This window comes from Lissotriton vulgaris, chromosome 1_1, assembly GCF_964263255.1.
Source record: "Lissotriton vulgaris chromosome 1_1, aLisVul1.2, whole genome shotgun sequence".
Taxonomy (NCBI): Eukaryota; Metazoa; Chordata; class Amphibia; order Caudata; family Salamandridae; genus Lissotriton; species Lissotriton vulgaris.
In genome coordinates, this window is record NC_141685.1 from 836,069,240 (window position 1) to 836,086,799 (window position 17,560).

The 17,560-nt window shown below is 42.4% G+C and overlaps 1 protein-coding gene across 1 annotated transcript in view; it reads right to left on the reverse strand.

Annotated features, from left to right (window-relative positions):
• LOC147747979 (guanylyl cyclase C-like) overlaps positions 1-17,560 on the reverse strand; it is a 501,196-nt gene that overhangs the window by 306,515 nt on the left and 177,121 nt on the right. Inside the window, exons 8-9 of the mRNA XM_086957493.1 lie at positions 7,070-7,205; positions 6,149-6,234 (exon numbers count right to left, since the gene is read on the reverse strand). Coding sequence (XP_086813619.1) covers positions 6,149-6,234; positions 7,070-7,205 — 222 coding nt within the window. The remainder of the gene's footprint in view (positions 1-6,148; positions 6,235-7,069; positions 7,206-17,560) is intronic.

Consider the following 17,560-nt stretch of genomic DNA (forward strand, 5'->3'; position numbering starts at 1 on the left):
TTTTTGGGACTCGTCGCAGGGATTCTATTTTTGACCCTCCTGCTACGTTATGGCAAGCCTCGGCTCAGACATAGCTCCCATGGGAATGGAAGAGACAATCCTAGCAATGCGCTACCGGGACAGGATAACTAACGTCCTTGGATTGGCCAGGCTGAGAGATCTAAACATGACCTGGTTCCTTTCATTCAGACCGATATGGCAAAATTGCATTTTACCTGTGCTACGGTGTATGCTTTGCGGCGATGAATGCGTGTTGGACATCTGTCTTTCACTTCCATCAGCAGTACCAATGGACGTCGATACTTTGCTCAGTCCAATAACGGCTCACGCATTGTGTTGTCCCCAGCGGCTACCAATCCTGATGACGGCATTCGTGGAGACTCCTGTACTACAGCCAAGTGGTAACAGTGGAGCGAGTGACAAAAGCAACATCATCCAGGTACAACGTTCTGTGAGCATTGCTGGTCCTGCCTTCGATGACAGCAATCATTCTCACACCTGCCAAGTTACAGCGCTATCTAATTTGGTTGAACTATCACCTGAATTTGTAGACCAATTCTTTGAGAGCCTGTCTGATACGATGTTCTCACCCATAAAGAAACAATAACTTTTAAGAAGCTTTCCGACACACAGTGTTCCCATGAACTCTGAATTCGGCCTTCAGTTTTGATCAACAAAAACTGCCAAGAGCTTTGGAATTCTATTTTCTTTGAATTGGACAATTTTTTTAATATTGACCCTTTTTTTGGCACGAACAATTCTTTGCTTAACGTAAAAACTATTCTTAGAGAACAGAAGCTTCACACTTCTATTTCTAAACACATCTAGAGACATAACAACATAACACCAGCCTCTAGCACACATGTTATTACAATGCATTTTTATGTGATGATTTATCTCGCCTTTCTTCTGTCAGAGATACTTCCTGTGTAATTCTTTTTGCATAATCGTTCATTGATTTCATATGCAATAATTTTTTGAATGATTACTATGCTTTAAAAAAACGTACAGTACCTAAATTTCATGTATTACAAGTACGCCTATTTCAAATGCATTTATGTATTTTGGGGTGGGCAATGTTACACATGCATCTAATTGCTTAGTTTTAGTAATTTTGATGGACATTAACCCGTGGAGTGGGTGTTGCGTGTTTATCTAGGTTCCTGATCGATACTGTGACCTTATGCCCCTATTCGGCTATAAATCCCTTTATTCCGTATATTGGCATAACCGTTCAAGTGCGATTTTCTGAAAAGTCATCTCTGGCCTCACACGAACAGAGCCACATTCCAGCATAGTTCCCTCTGCCACTTCCTTTGCGACCAATTAGTGCAATGACAGAGCAGCAGTCACTATCTGATATTCCTAGATAACACTCCGAGTTCTTCAACAAGATAAAAACTTAGCAAACCTGGAAATCCCCGCTTGCTATGTTTTGATTAGTAATGGAACTCTAATGAGCAACTGATAACTATCACTTCCTAGTGACATCTTTAATTGACGTCTTATGTCCAGCAAACTTGCGTCAAACCCGGCACCTGTCAGGTATAAATATTACCAACGTTGCCTTAAGCAATGTGAGCTGTTGTGAGCTGCGAGCTACTGATGCTGGCTGCCTGCATGACCCTGTGTTGGTAAATCTAGCACTCTGTCGCTGCAGCCTGCTATCCTGTGGTGGTGAAGCTGCTGATACCATTATCGCCGCTACAGCGCGAACTATGGTGCAGTACGCTTAAGGAGCTGAACAGACGTCCCTCTGCGAAGACATCCAGCAGATTCCAGCTGCCCGCGGACGCTGTCCCCCCTCCTTCCTCGACGCGCTGAAGAGAAGCCGCTGCCTTTCTCGTGCAGAGAAATCCAGTCCCGGCGCTTCCGGTTTACCCTCGCAGGTGACTGGGATATCGAGAGAGACCCCTGAAGGAGATACCAATCCTCCATCATTCTATTCAGAGGTATGGTGTTGACTAAACCCTTAGACGAGAATTCTTGAAACAAACCTTGGCAAAACCAACTTAACTTAAAGCTACTTACTTACTCCCCTTCTCACGTGTTAGGCTTAGGTCAGGCACACTGGGGTAGGCTTAGTTAGAAGCACCAGTTGAGTATGTTAGCCTAATGTATATATGACTGTATATATGTTTTATTACTTTTAAACCATTGTATGGCTAAGAAACCATATCAATGCTTTTACAGTTCTATTTCGCAATACTTATCTTACTGTACGTACTTTTTATAATAACAATTATTGCAATTGTGGGAATACATTTCTCTTGTACGAGAAGAAAGACTGTTCAATAAATGTTAACCTTTATTGATACACGCCCGTCTCTCTATTCTCTACATCTCGTGAAAGTAAACTGCACTAGACTGACTGAGTGAAATACATGTCTATTGTTTCACACGACCCTAGAGATCGACCCTTGATCTGAGGAGCAAAGTTGTCATGTTGCACGGTTGTTGGAAAACTGAATCCCTTCTTGTCTGTGCCAAGGAAGCTGATCACTTCCTATGCAGAGAAGAAAGTTTCCAGTGACCTCTGAGCTAGTTGGTAACACAACCCAATTAAGTTTAGCATAGTCAGTGGAGGCCTGGAATATCCGCAGTTCCACGTCGATACTACTGTTTATGTTATTCCAATGCGCAGGGCCTAGTGGGAAACTAGGAACTACACTACAGTTCCACTTAAAAGAGCACCATCTGTCTTCTACATCCAACCTGTGCTGCTGTGAATGCTACCTTGCAACCCCAGAATGCATCACGCTGCAGATCAACAAAAAACAGTCATGTTTTTCTAATCTCATCTAGTGCCAGGGAAAACGTTTAAGTTAGCCTCTTTTATAGGAGCAATGGGGAAAGGTCATCCACATTGGAAGGGATTCCCTACATCAAAACGTGTGAAGATCAGTCTGTTTCCTCTCAAAGAGAGCCCACATACCTGAATGATGTCTTTATTATTATTATTATTGCATTTTTTGTGCGCAGCAGCTACCCACAAAGGGTTTCCCAGCGCAATTTAGTGAGGATGTTGAAATAAGGCTAAGGTCAGGAGGAGGGTTTAGATGTTGAATAGCCAGGTCTTTAAAGCTTTATGAAAGCTCATGTAATTAGTCTCACTGCGTGCTGAGAAAGGCAGGGAGTTCCAAAGCACAGGTCCTAGATAGGAAAAGGATTTGCTGCCCATATGAGATAGTTTGATTTTCGGGATAGCAAATCTTTTTGCTGTGGAGGAGCGAAGAGAGCGGGATGGGCAATATGGGTGCACGAGCGCGTGAAGATATTTTGGGGCCTTGCCCGCATTGATTTTATGCACGAAGCAGAGTGCTTTAAACATGATTCGGCTTTTTGACCTTAGGCCAATGAAGGTCACGAATGTATCGGGTGGTGGGAGTGGTACTAGGGATTTTACATAGCAGTCTTGCTGCTGAATCTGAGTCTTTCTAAGTGTGCTTCAGTGTGAAGTGCATTAATGTCTCTATTCTTCCAAAGAGTGTGTTGTGCTTGAGTGGTGGCTGTCGAAGAGTATATGATGGTGTGTAAGGAAACAGGCTTTTTCCAATGTTTTGCCCCCATTTGGACTGTTAGCTGCTGTTTTTTTTACTCTGAGAGTGCACTGAGGCCTGCTAACCAGACCTCAGTGCCAGTGTTCTGGCCCATTACCAAAGCTATGTTGAATGGGCAATACCCAAATGTCAAGTGCTCATTTACTTATATATAATCCCTAGTATTTGGTGCCCAGGGTACCAAGGGCATGTAAGGCCGAGTGTCCACCCAGGGCTGCAACACTGTTTGTGCCACACTGAGTGTGGCAAATGAGAAAATGGCTACCAGCCTGCCACTGTAGACTGGAAGAGTCGGTGTACACTGCTTGTTTGACTTTGCCATTAAAACCAATGGCAAAGCCATCCTTCCCCTAACAATATATGTAAGTCTCCCCTAAGGAAGGCCTATAGGGCTCTATGGCAGGGAGCCATCCATTGGTAAGATAGACATGTAGGTTTATACATGTCTTAGCAGCAAAACCCTTCAAAGGTGTCATTTTGCTGAGGAAAGTTAGTAGTCCCATTGGCTCACACAGAGTTACTGGCTGGCATCTCATCCTGGCTAACTTCTGAATGGTACTACCTAACAGGGTACTGTAAGGCATCAAATTAAACATGACACTATATCCGTATTTACTCCCAAGTTGAGATTTAAGTCACTTTTGAAGTTTAGCCATTTTTGAAAAGCTGCTCCTTTGTGCCTCAGCTAGTTCAGTGGCCTCACAAAGGTTATGCCACACAGACGGCTGTCTGCCCACCTGGGGAGACATATAAATGACACCCAGGCTCAGGAACAAAGGCAGGTGCCGCAGATTGAGGTGGTACCCCCCTCTACCCCAGAGAGGCTGCAAGGGGTGTTAGCCCAAAAGGCTAGCTTCAAAGGGGACAACACACCGGAGTTGGCTGCCTTTTCTACCTGTAGACAAGCTGGAGACAGGGGCCAGAGAGGGAAAACCCATCCCCAAACCAGTTTTCCCATGGGCATTTAGCCCTTAGCTAGCCAGACCTCTGGGGTGGGCTACCAAGCTCTCCGCAGTCGAAGAAACGTCCAGATCTCGAGAAAGCCAAGAATATTGAACTCTGGGATTGCCAAAGGCAACACATTTCAAGAACCTTGTCTCCAAAGAGGAGGAACCTACTAGCCCACTGGCTATTAATCCTGCTGTCCCCTCTGGTATTTTCTTGGGGTATATTGGGCACCCCTGGCACCATGAAATTCAGTACACCGTGGATTTGGAGAAAGGACCAAGAGAGGAGTATCCTGCTGCATTTTAAGCTGTATGAAGAGAGGCTGCACTGTCAGAAGGACTGCACCTGCTGCACTTTGTGCTAGTGAGATTAGACTGTGCCTGTGGCTACTGATTCGGGGAAAACTTGATTCCCAGCCCCAGATCGAAGCAGTGACTTCAAGGGTCAGTTGGCTGGCTCCCTGGAACAGCACCAGGGACATCAATGTTGTGGAAGCCCAAACTGACAAGGCAGTAGTCACTCCTGAGGGATCAACGCTGGTTGCCGCTGGGCATGCCAAGAGACAAATCTAAGACAGCTAAAAGTTGCACCCATGTCTGCCAGAACCGGGGGAGCTGTCAGAGAGTAGGTTTGTTGCCCAAGAGGGACACTAGCCCTCACCAAGCATATTCAATGTTACAGATGTGTTGCGAGATTGGAAGCCCCACAGCAGCTGGCTTTCTACTGTCGCAGAGAGGACTTTGTGAGGCCCCCAAATGCCATGGTCAAAGTCGCTTCAGCCCACCTGTGGACCCAAGGGATCAACAGCACTTCACCTCTGTTGACAGTACAGCACGAGGAGCATCTTTGTGCATCATTTCTGCCTGCATCCCCAGCATCAGTACCACTTCATTATCGTCTATGGCGGTCGGATGCTAAAGGCTAGAACTGGACTGCAAAAGGCACTGGTGGTCAGCTCTCTGTCCAAAGTAAGTTTACTAAACTCCTAGACCTCTGCCTTGTCGGATTTTGGTTGCACAATCCAAGCTGGAGTCACCAAACTAACTGTTTCAAACTATCCAAAAGTTTGCAAAATTTGTGTTGATCAATGCTGGTTTGCTGTTGGATTTAAAAATATTTATTTCTTCTAAAAGTTGTATCTCTGAAACCCTACGGTGTATTTTGATGAACAAGAACTCTAAAAACTCATAAAAATATGCTCTGTTTTTATAATTTGTTGTTGTGTCTCTTTCTTGTTGTTTGGCTGTCGTATTCTGTTATTTGGAGCTGTTAGATGCTCTACACATTGTTCCTTTGCTAAGCCTTGTTGCTCAAAGCCACAGCTACCCAAGGTTGCAAACAAGCCTGACTGTTCCCAGTTTTTGCGAGTGTATTGTATGATAAGGCCCCACAACCATATCACATAATACACCCAAATCCTCACATGGTGGATTTCATGCACAACTCCTTGCTGCAGAGCAGGCCACAGACTCAAATTTGGTTGGTGCCTGTCGAACTATAGAGTGCACTCCTGCCCAGTTAGTGTCTGCCAAACTATACAAGAAGGATCTTCTTCTTGCCTCTACCACACATAGAGTACTATTATAGTATACCTGATTAGTCTGTCAAAAAGTACATGCACCCACGGAGTGCGCTCATACCTGATTGGTGTCTGTTGAGGTATACAAGAGCGTCAGGTTCCAGTCTCGGTCTCCAGCATTGTCCAGGATCAGAGGCCCCCAAACACCTAAGAAACGGAAACACTGATGTAAATACAAGGCTGCAGCAGAAATCTTAGGGCCGGACTGGCCTTTTATTCCATCGGGCAGTTCCACGGTGGGCTTGAGCCACTGGAGGCTAATTTTGAAAGACCAGGTCGCTGCTGGTGCCTGTGTCAATTTTCCCAACTTCCTGAGATTTACTGCAGCAGGTAAAGGGGTTGTCAATATAGATGGAGAGATATCAGAGAGGGGAGAGAGTGGATGGATGGATGGAAAGAGAGAGATCGAAGAGAGGAATGGAGGCATTCCTTTTCCTTTGAAAACAACTTACATTTTCTTGACCTTTTTTTGCATTTTGCTTTCCTTTGTTCTTGTCCCCTTTCTCTCTTTCCTCCACTGCCCCCCCACCCCCTCTCTGCTTCCTTTGCTCCATGGTGCTTAATGATTTGCTGCTCCATCTGACATTATTGCTTCTTCAAAAGTAGTTTTTAGCTACAATGGCACTCGTCAGAATGGTACCTGTGCCAGCATTTTTCTACTAAAAATGTTTGGATCATTCTGTGTTCCTGTCAGTTATGCCTGCAGCATTGGGAGTGGGACATACGCGTATTTAAATTGGAATTCTCTGGTAATTCTGTGGTTGTGGTGTCCACAAAATATATATTGACAAGCAGCTGTCAAACCCATGGACCAGGCAACCGACTTTACAGTATATCAACTGCCTGGTGGTCGGTTGGGTGTGGAAGCAGGGAAAGCAACATAAATCTGCTCCAGTAAGCCATGCCACTGGTACCCCTGCCGTCCCTCTCATCTGTTCATTGGTGTTTCTGAAAACCCCTGTGCTTCACCCGATCACCTCACCTTCTATAGATAGGTTACGGAACTGATCAAGGAAGGCCTCCGGTGTGATCAGGATGTTGTTTTCCAAAAGGTTCTGGAGTACAGATCCGAAGAGCAGGACACTCTCCAGGTACCCCAGGACGTAGTCATTCTGGAGCTGGAAGAGAAGAAATCTGGTGAGCAAACCTCAGGGTTGGGGCTTAGTAAAAATTGCAGCTATATTCACAACGCCACTGGAGGGATCACTGACAGAACCTCGACAGACAAAATATCGAGAGGACAAAATATCGAGGTTAAAATATCGACTGACAGAATATCGACTTCCTATCTTCAAACAGGTAAGTGCAAAAATATCGACTCCAAAATATCGAGTGTTAAAAATATAGAATGTCAAAATATCGAATTTTTTAAATATGTTAAAAGTAACTTAAAAGTAATATAACAATAAATTACATTAATATAAACATATTTAAAATACTAAAATAATCGTAAAATTAAGAAATAATTAATGTATCTTAAAAAAAAATGTTTAATACATATATATATATATATATATACATATTATTAACTAAACATATACAATATTTTTACCATAGGATAGCGAGAGGGTTAAATGTACTGTAACGACTCCAGTGAGTGCAACAGTAGGGAAAACGTTGGATAGCGTAGGGGTAAAAATTACTATTCCTACTCCAGAGAGTGCAACAATAGGGAAAGCGTTGGATAGCGTAGGGGTAAAAATGACTATTCCCACTCCAGTGAGTGCAACAGTAGGGAAAGTGTTGGATAGCGTAGGGGTAAAAATTACTATTCCAACTCCAGAGAGTGTAACAGTAGGGAAAGCGTTGGATAGCGTAGGGGTTTAAATTACTATTCCAACTCCAGAGAGTGTAACAGTAGGGAAAGTGTTGGATAGCAGAGGGGTTAAAATTACTATTCCAACTCCAGTGAGTGCAACAGTAGAGAAAGAGTTGAATAGCGTAGGGGTAAAAATTACTATTCCAACTCCAGAGAGTGCAACAGTAGGGAAAGCGTAGGATAGCGTAGGGCAGAGCTTTCCAAACTCTGTGTCGCGACACAGTACTGTGTCGCCTGCCATGTGTGGGTGTGTCGCTGAGATGCGGTGTCTTAACTGCTCTGCCCCCAATTTGCATGCACTTCTTTGACCTTCAGTCTCTGCGTGGTTCGCCAGCCTCTCCCGGGCTTTCTTGCAGTTTCAGTACTGCACTTCACCCGTGCCCTGCCCCTCCCTCTACTACTCTCTCCCTTTACAACTGCCCGTATCATCCCTGCTGCCCTTCAATCACTGCTCTAAGCTTCTCTCCGCGCCCGAAGTGTAATTTCTTGCCTGAAGAAAAAACGGACGTGAATTGTAATTAACCGGGTCAGTCTGAGGTTACTGTTGCCAAAGCACCTTCTTTTTATAAGCTGAGATATTGCACCGTGCAGCGAGACCACAGGTACAGAGCTGCTCTAATTCTGCACTTTTATATAGCGCAAAATCGATCCGAATGTATTGGATCGCTTTAACATGTTATATTAATACACACGTTCACATTCGTGGTTTTAGGCAAGAGAAGATTATGTGATTAGGCCAGAATCCCAGGATGTTGTGCGGGCCCAGAGACTCCAATTTTGTTCCAAGGTGATAGAGTCGGCAGGTCTGTCGCTAGGGCCACGTCCTCTCCAGAAGGTGATACTGCAGTTGCTGCTGCCACTGTGTACATTACATCAGACCAAAGTTAGGAAGAAATTCCAGGAAATGCATTTCCGGTATATAGTGATTGCCATTACCGGCCTCAGAGCTGAATTGATCGCTGCAACGCTCTGAATTTCAAGTAGGATGGACCTGGATGTGCACTCCTGGGCAGATTATCTGTAAAACTTATACTTATTCAATTACTCCAGAATTACTCATTGAACAACCTTCTGGTCTTTTCGTGATTAGCCACACTTCAGGTGAGAGCACTAGGTGATAGAGGCACACATGGGTGACAATGACATAGCCAAGAGTCAGACAGAGGAGAGTACCAATAAAAGGTGACGTCAATAAGGAAGCTGTGATACTGACAGAAACAGATGAGAAAGAGATAAGATTAGTGAGAGAAAAATTATAATAAAGCAGAGACAACTGCTGAAAGAAGGTAGACAATTTTGAGTGGTGATAAACTGAGTGCTTAATGAAGACAAAGTGGTTGTCAGCCTTACTTAGGTTCCCTGTATACAATTTTGGGGTTGTGTAGGGTGGGAATGTTTGGCTTGCAGTATATTGTAAATCTGCATCTTACTGTTTAGAAGACCCTCTGGCCTGCCGCAGCACTGTGATTACGCACTGTTTGAGTGGAGAGGGCCGGTCTAGGCAGGTCACTCTTCATTGGCTGCTGCACACTTCCCCACTGGTTAGCGATCTAGTCCTCATCTGAGACACAAGTTGGCATTCCAGACGCCCATCTGCAGGAAACAGATAACCATTGTACAGAGGAGGGTGCTCACAAAACAGTCACCATGCACCAGGGATCCGTCAGCTAGCCTCTACCTGAGTCTACCTGGCCGTAATTGTAGAGGTGGCCAAGCCAGAGAATTCAAGGGAGGGCGCTGCCTTGGCTCTAAGAGCCGAAGGATGTGCAGAGCCCTGTTTTCTCAAAATTGCTTGAAAATGCACCATTTGACCACTATTTTTTCAAAATGTTCTCGGGGGGGGGGCGGAGGGGGGATGAGAAAGCATCCACCCCCGAACCTCCCTTAGATGGTTTGGGCTTCATCAGTACGCTTTCTTGCATTACCGTGTCGCAAAATGATGAATGTCTAAAAACTGTGTCACCAACATGAAAAGTTTGGAAAGCTGTGGCGTAGGGGTAAAAATTACTATTCCAACTCCAGTAAGTGCAACAGTAGGGAAAGCTTTGGATAGCGTAGGGGTAAAAATTACTATTCCCACTCCAGTGAGTGCAACAGCAGGGAAAGCGTTGGATAGCGTAGGGGTAAAAATTACTATTCCAACTCCAGAGAGTGTAACAGCAGGTAAAGCTTTGGATAGCGTAGGGGTAAAAATGACTATTCCAACTCCAGAGAGTGTAACAGTAGGGAAAGCGTTGGATAGCGTAGGGGATTAAATTACTATTCCAACTCCAGAGAGTGTAACAGTAGGGAAAGCGTTGGATAGCGTAGGGGTTAGAATTACTATTCCAACTCCAGTGAGTGCAACAGTAGGGAAAGCGTTGGATAGCGTAGGGGTAAAAATTACTATTCCAACTCCAGAGAGTGCAACAGTAGGGAAAGCGTAGGATAGCGTAGGGGTAAAAATTACTATTACCACTCCAGAGAGTGCAACAGTAGGGAAAGCGTTGTATAGCGTAAGGGTTTAAATTACTATTCCAACTCCAGTGAGTGTAACAGTAAGGAAAGCGTAGGATAGCGTAGGGGTAAAAATTACTATTCCAACTCCAGAGAAAGCAACAGTAGAGTAAGCGTTGGATAGCGTAGGGGTAAAAATTACTATTCCAACTCCAGAGAGTGTAACAGTAGGGAAAGCTTTGGATAGCCTAGGGGTAAAAATTACTATTCCAACTCCAGAGAGTGTAACAGTAGGGAAAGCTTTGGATAGCGTAGGGGTAAAAATTACTATTCCAACTCCAGAGTGTAACAGTAGGGAAAGCGTTGGATAGCGTAGGGGATTAAATTACCATTCCAACTCCAGAGAGTGTAACAGTAGGGAAAGCGTTGGATAGCGTAGGGGTTAGAATTACTATTCCAACTCCAGTGAGTGCAACAGTAGAGAAAGAGTTGGATAGCGGAGGGGTTTAAATTACTATTCCAACCCCAGTGAGTGCAACAGTAGAGAAAGCGTTGGATAGCGTAGGGGTAAAAATTACTATTCCAACTCCAGAGAGTGCAACAGTAGGGAAAGGGTAGGATAGCGTAGGGGTAAAAATTACTATTACCACTCCAGAAAGTGCAACAGTAGGGAAAGCGTTGTATAGCGTAAGGGTTTAAATTACTATTCCAACTCCAGTGAGTGTAACAGTAAGGAAAGCGTTGGATAGCGTAGGAGTAAAAATTACTATTACAACTCCAGTAAGAGTAACAGTAGAGTAAGCATTGGATAGCGTAGGGGTAAAATTTACTATTCCAACTCCAAAGAGTGTAACAGTAAGGTAAGCGTTTGATAGCGTAGGGGTAAAATCTACTATTCCAACTCCAGAGGGTGTAACAGTAGGGAAAGCGTTGGATAGCGTAGGGGTTTAAATTACTATTCCAACTCTAGTGAGTGCAACAGTAGAGAAAGAGTTGGATAGCGTAGAGGTAAAAATTACTATTCCAACTCCAGAGAGTGCAACAGTAGGGAAAGCGTAGGATAGCGTAGGGGTTAAAATTACTATTCCAACTCCAGTGAGTGAAACAGTAAGGAAAGTAAATACTTCTTATATAAATATAAATATCATAAATAGTAAAATCTATTGCAAATTAATTTAAATATTTAAGAATTGTGTACATTATATTACATATTCTATTAAAATGATAATGAAAAATTATTTAATAATATAAATTACCTACTAATACTAATTATTTACCTATTAACAATCAATTAATGTAAAAATTTTAAATATTTTACAAAATAAACTCAATATATTTATTTAAACAATTTAATTACTTACAATTTAATGACTTCAACATCTATTCCTCTATAAACACACAACCCACTACAGAAATTAAATTAACATATTTATTAATTAATCATTTAAATGTATTTACCAATTATATTGTAATTAATCCCCAATTAATAATTAATTAACAATTCGAAATAAATACCAATAAATTAAATTACATATTTAATTCATGATTATTAAATTACTTCCCACCCTAATCCCCTATAAACCCACATCCCGCTACAGAAAATAAATTACTAAAAATAAATAATTAATCATTTAATCAATTATATTTAATTACCAATTATATTTTAATTAATTACCAATTAATGATTAATTAACAAATAATTTTAATTAAATAGCAATTAATTAAATAACAGTTTTAATTAATTATAATTAAATTACTTCCCATCCTATTCCCCTATAAACCCACAACCCGCTACAGAAAATAAATTACAAAAAAAAATTTAAGAATTAATCAATTATATTTAATTACGCAATATATTTTAATTAATCACCAATTAATGATTAATTAACAATTAATTTGAAATAATTACCAATTAATTAAAGAACATATTTAATTAATTATAATTAAATTACTTCCCACCCTATTCCCCTATAAACCCACAACCCGCTACAGATAATAAATTACAAAAAATTATATATTTATCAATTAATCAATTAAAATTAATTACCAATCATATTTAAATTATTTACCAATTAATAATTAATTAACAATTAATTTTAAATAAATAAAAATTAAATAATTAACATATTTAATTAATTATAAATAAATTACTTCCCACCCTATTCCCCTATAAACCCACAACCCGCTACAGATTTATATTACATAATAATTAAACATTAATATTAACTTACCTTAAATTCGATATTTTTGTTGTCTATATTATGTCTAGTCGCTATTATGTCCATTCTATATTTTTGATTCGATAATATTGCTATTCTAGTCGATATTACATTTTTCTAGTCGATATTTTGGTAGTCTATATTATGTCTAGTCGATATTATGTCTAGTCTAAATTAAAAACTCGATATTATGTCCAGTCGAAATTAAAAACTCGATATTATGTCTACTTACCCCACAGGACACTGTTGTTCTGCACCCATAACATATCCAAAAGTAAAACCAGTGTTCTGTAAACCATCTGAAGACATTTTTTTTCCATATAATTTTATTGCATTTTAGCAGTGCATACCATTACCATCTGGTCTTCAGCAGATGCGACAAATAAAGAACTCTCCCAACTCCCCCCAACTGGTCTCCATGATCTTCTGAACCATCTGGAGAATATTTCGTAATTGGCGGATGACAGGGGTGTTCATTACAACAGCTGACCTCTTTCTGCTGAGAAGGCTTCTAATTTTACCTTTACATTTTTAAGAAACGTGTGTTGTCATCAAATGTAGAATCGTATATTTAATTCATCTAATGATATACTTAATGTCACAAAAGATGTTACCAAAGCCAGAGTTCTAAAGCCTAGTCTATGATTTTAGGTGAGAACACAAAAATCTGCACTTGGTTTTCAATGGAAATCACACACTTTGCCCAAAGCTTCTGCTGTCACCCCTAGGATTTGGACAGAAGAAGCTGTCCTCTGGGTTTTGCGCAAAAGACAGTGGAGCGCCTTCTTATAAGGATCTCAAAGCACTTCACCATGCCAGACTGACTGGCCTCCCTGCCCTGGCTACCTGTCAAACAGAGGATCCAGTTTAATGTTTTAAAGTCCTCTGTGCGACCCACTGAGCTTTACACAATAAGGACCTCGGCTGCTACAACACCTGATACAACCTTATATCCCTAACAGGACTGTGTGTGACCTGCTGCTTCACGTCAACTGGTGACACCGAAAGTCCAGACAGTAAAAAGTGGTGGTCAGTCTTTTGCTTATGTCGTCCCTAGACTATGGAATTCCTTGCCTGTCGGGATACGCAAGATGGAAGAGGAAGCAAGGGGCTTGAAGCCCCTTGCGTCGCCCATGCAGCACTTTTAGTATGAAAAACCGTGACATACCGGCAACGCAAGGGGCTTGTGAATAATCCCCCAGGTTTCTGAAAGTAATTGAAATCCTTGTTATTTCTCTAACCCGAGGGTGAAATAGGATCTGAACATTTTCCTTAGTGTTCGGAGGCCTGTTCCAGTAGCTATACGCTTTAACAATGCATAGAATAGAATAGAACTGTGGCGGTTGCCCCCAAAGGGCGGAGGAGCGTCACCCCGCCTGCTGCAAGCACAGCAGACACCTTTCAATACAATTATGGCAATTTACATTACCAATTTCAGGCACACACTGTTCTATCCTAGCGAAAAGAGGGCGGGACTGATGGCAGCAGCTGGATCAGGATGACTTGATGCTGCCAGTGGGGTCTAAAGTGCGCATGTCAGATTGGCCGATTGCCATCCAACGGCCCACCTGACATGCGCACTTCTAACCGCACCAATCCCTGCAGTGTTAAACTGCCCTGGGATTGCAGGCACGGGCACCTAGTCTCAAGGGGAGCACTGAGTTAGCCTCCTCAAACCAATTGTGGCGCTTTTCTCATGCTGAGAGAAGTGCCAGGATTAGTTAGGTTCACGTGGCTTTGGTGCTTGGCTATTCGGAGCACTGGATCAGGTTTTATACATTGGAGAGGAGTTGATTTCAGTTTCATGAATAGGGTTGTGATAGTTCTTTTTTACAGCAGCAGTTGACGTCGAGGATCACTGGATTGTGCTTGGTGCAGCAGTCTTGTCCTGTCCTAAACTAAGATGGTGGATATTCCGGAAGATGCGGACTTCAACACGTTGTGGGAGCAGCGCAAGAACTTGGAGGACCGGCAGAGCCAGTGCAACAAAGGTGGCGGCGTGATGTAAGCAGTGCTTTAAATGGGACGGTACTCACCGGTACTGAGTACCGGCACTTCTTCATTTTCTCCCCTTGAGTACCGGCACTTTTTCTAGAATGAAGAGAGTACCGGTACTCATGGGAACCTGACTTTAACCGAGGCAGCGCGCCCTTCATCCCTCAACTTATACCAAGGCAGCACCTTTACCAAGCACTGCACGGAATCAATCAATGGAGCTCGTCACCAGGACACAGTGTGAGCTGATTTGTAAGTCATCAGGGCAGGGGTGTGTCTGCAGAGTCATGTACTTATCCATAGATCTTTCACAGTGGGGCTGAGAGGGGGGCTGTAAAATCGAATGACTGGAGGTGGGAGGCACTGTTCAGGAAATAACAAAAGAATGTACGGTAATGCTTTTATTGTCGCCACGCATCTGAATTACTTTCTTGAATCTTTAAATCGGAAGGGATCTTGTTACGACACTCGCTGATCCCTATTTTATCGACCTTAAGTCCAATCAAAAATGTGGGGATTGGCACCATGTTCCCCAGTAAAGCCGTTGTCAGCTCTGGCCCCTCAGGTTTGCAAATGTTCCAGGAGAGACTAGACAGATGGCTCAGTGGGATGTAGACCATCGGTTCGATTTAAGGCAGTCTGAAGCAGCATGTCATCCTTAGACGGTTGATAAAATGAATACGTTTTAGTTAGATTATTGAAAAATCTGTTATGCAATGGCCTCATTAGTATTCAGACCTTAAGGTTTGATACATAAACTGTCCTCATTTCTTTGAAAAGCTTCACATTACAAACTTTATTTCAAGCAATTTGCAAGCACGAGTGGTTCAGTTTAAAAAGTACTACTTTTCTGTATGGATTACAAAATCGAAGTAAATGGGAAATATTTGCTGAGTTGAACTTTGTAGATGCTGTATTCAGAAAGGAAGGTTTACTGAAAGTCATAGTAAGTGACAGTGGAGGCAATTTAAAGCTGAAACCTTCTACCAGTACATGAGCAGGAGTGGGTAAATCTACCTACCACCCTGAAGGAAATTGGAGTGTGCAACGGTTTAACAGCGGAGATAAAGGGGTTATTGAGTTGGCAAAAAAACAAATAAACTAAATTGGGAGAATGAAGTAAGACAAGCATTGGCAAAGCCAATAGGTCTTGTAATGGGACAGTTAAAAAGAAGCTTAATGAAGTGGCCAGAAGAAACATGGAAGGAATGGCAGTGTGAGGGGAGTAGGCGAAACAGGATGGGAAGATGTGGGGGGGGAGAAGAAACAAGATGGAGGAGGGCGGGGGAAGGTTAAAAAAAAAGCTGTGACATGACCAGCATTCACGGCGTCACATCGTAAAAGAAATAGCACCTGAATCATAGCGTGAGCAGGTGATGAACACTATTTAAAGTTCTTTTTAATATTTATTTAATTGACAATTGCAAATGCAAGAATGCATTTGACATTTATTATAGTAAGTATATAAGGCATAGAATATCAATTATTAGCTGAATTAACACAAGTGAGATAATGGTGTGTATTTTTATTTTTACACATAGTGCAGCTAGATGAGCCCAGTAGATACTTTATTCTTTCTGATATCACATCTGCAGTGTGTTTACTCCTTCCACCACTCCTTTCAACCACATAAAACGGAATGTTGAAAGGCTGAACCACCAACAGCAATATCGGTATTGTCTGTGTGTCCGCATTTCTCATCCAGTGGCAGAGAGAGAGAGAAAATATGCTGCTCACTAAAGTTATACAAACCATGTATCTTCAAAAGCAACTCTGGTTTCCAGATTTTGACAGAAACACTCAGTGGTGACGTGAATGAAAAGATTGCCTGATGAATTCCTGCTTTTCACAGTTGCGCCTTCACCAATCATGAGAACCAGAAAGGATAAGTAAGTGAGTTTGGGGCATCATAGGTGACAATGAAGTGGATCACTCTGGAGGTTAGTGCACTTGCTTGAAAGATCTGTGTACATTCTAATCAAAGGTTCAACTCACCATAATATTGCGTAGGGGATCAATGTGTCTTCTGGAAAGCACAGCATGCAACATGTAAATCACAGATTAGCTGTTTTATGTAGATAGCTTAGTTGATTACTGTTTTTGTTGCATAGAGCCTTGTGTTACCTGCAGGTCAAAAGTTAACATCCCTGTATTATAGCTTAGTGAGTTATGAACCTGCAGCAAGGACCTGACTGCAAACAAGACAGCATATATTTAGAACTTATTGTTTTTTTCCTCAATAGTTTCTTATTTTAAAGTTGTTAAAAAAAGAAAAGTTTCTTTGGATAGTAATAAACACTTATGAGTAAGTGCCATATATATATAGTTAATTGTGATATAACTAATGGACAGATACATTCCACATTCAAACAATGCATGCAGATTTCGTTCATACAATGTTGGCACGGTCACAAAGCTGACCCCGCCCCTTGTTCCCCTTAGCCCCGCCCTTGCGCCCGCCCTAAACTCCGCCCACTGCTCCTTTAGGTAAGTACCAAAGGGGGTGGTAATGGACGGAGCATCTGAACCAATCAAACACTCACACCCAGTCAAAAGATCTGGGTTTAATCCATCACCGTTCTTTAGCCCACTCTGCCACCCCAGTTCAGACATGGCTATATGCAAATCAGTCTGACCCTGTGCCTCATGGGAACAGTCCAGCCCGAACTACCAAGCCATGCCTTCCCTGGACCGGAAACAAGCTTCCGAGGACCGGTTTCTGGCATTCCAGCCATCTTCAGCCTGGCTTGCTTGAATCCAGTGGCAAAGTGAGCAAGGGACTCACGTCTGAGCATACCCTGCCACACTTATGGTGGCCAAAAGCGGTACAAAAGGGGGTGGTAATGGACGGAGCATCTGAACCAATCAAACACTCACACCCAGTCAAAAGATCTGGGTTTAATCCATCACCGTTCTTTAGCCCACTCTGCCACCCCAGTTCAGACATGGCTATATGCAAATCAGTCTGACCCTGTGCCTCATGGGAACAGTCCAGCCCGAACTG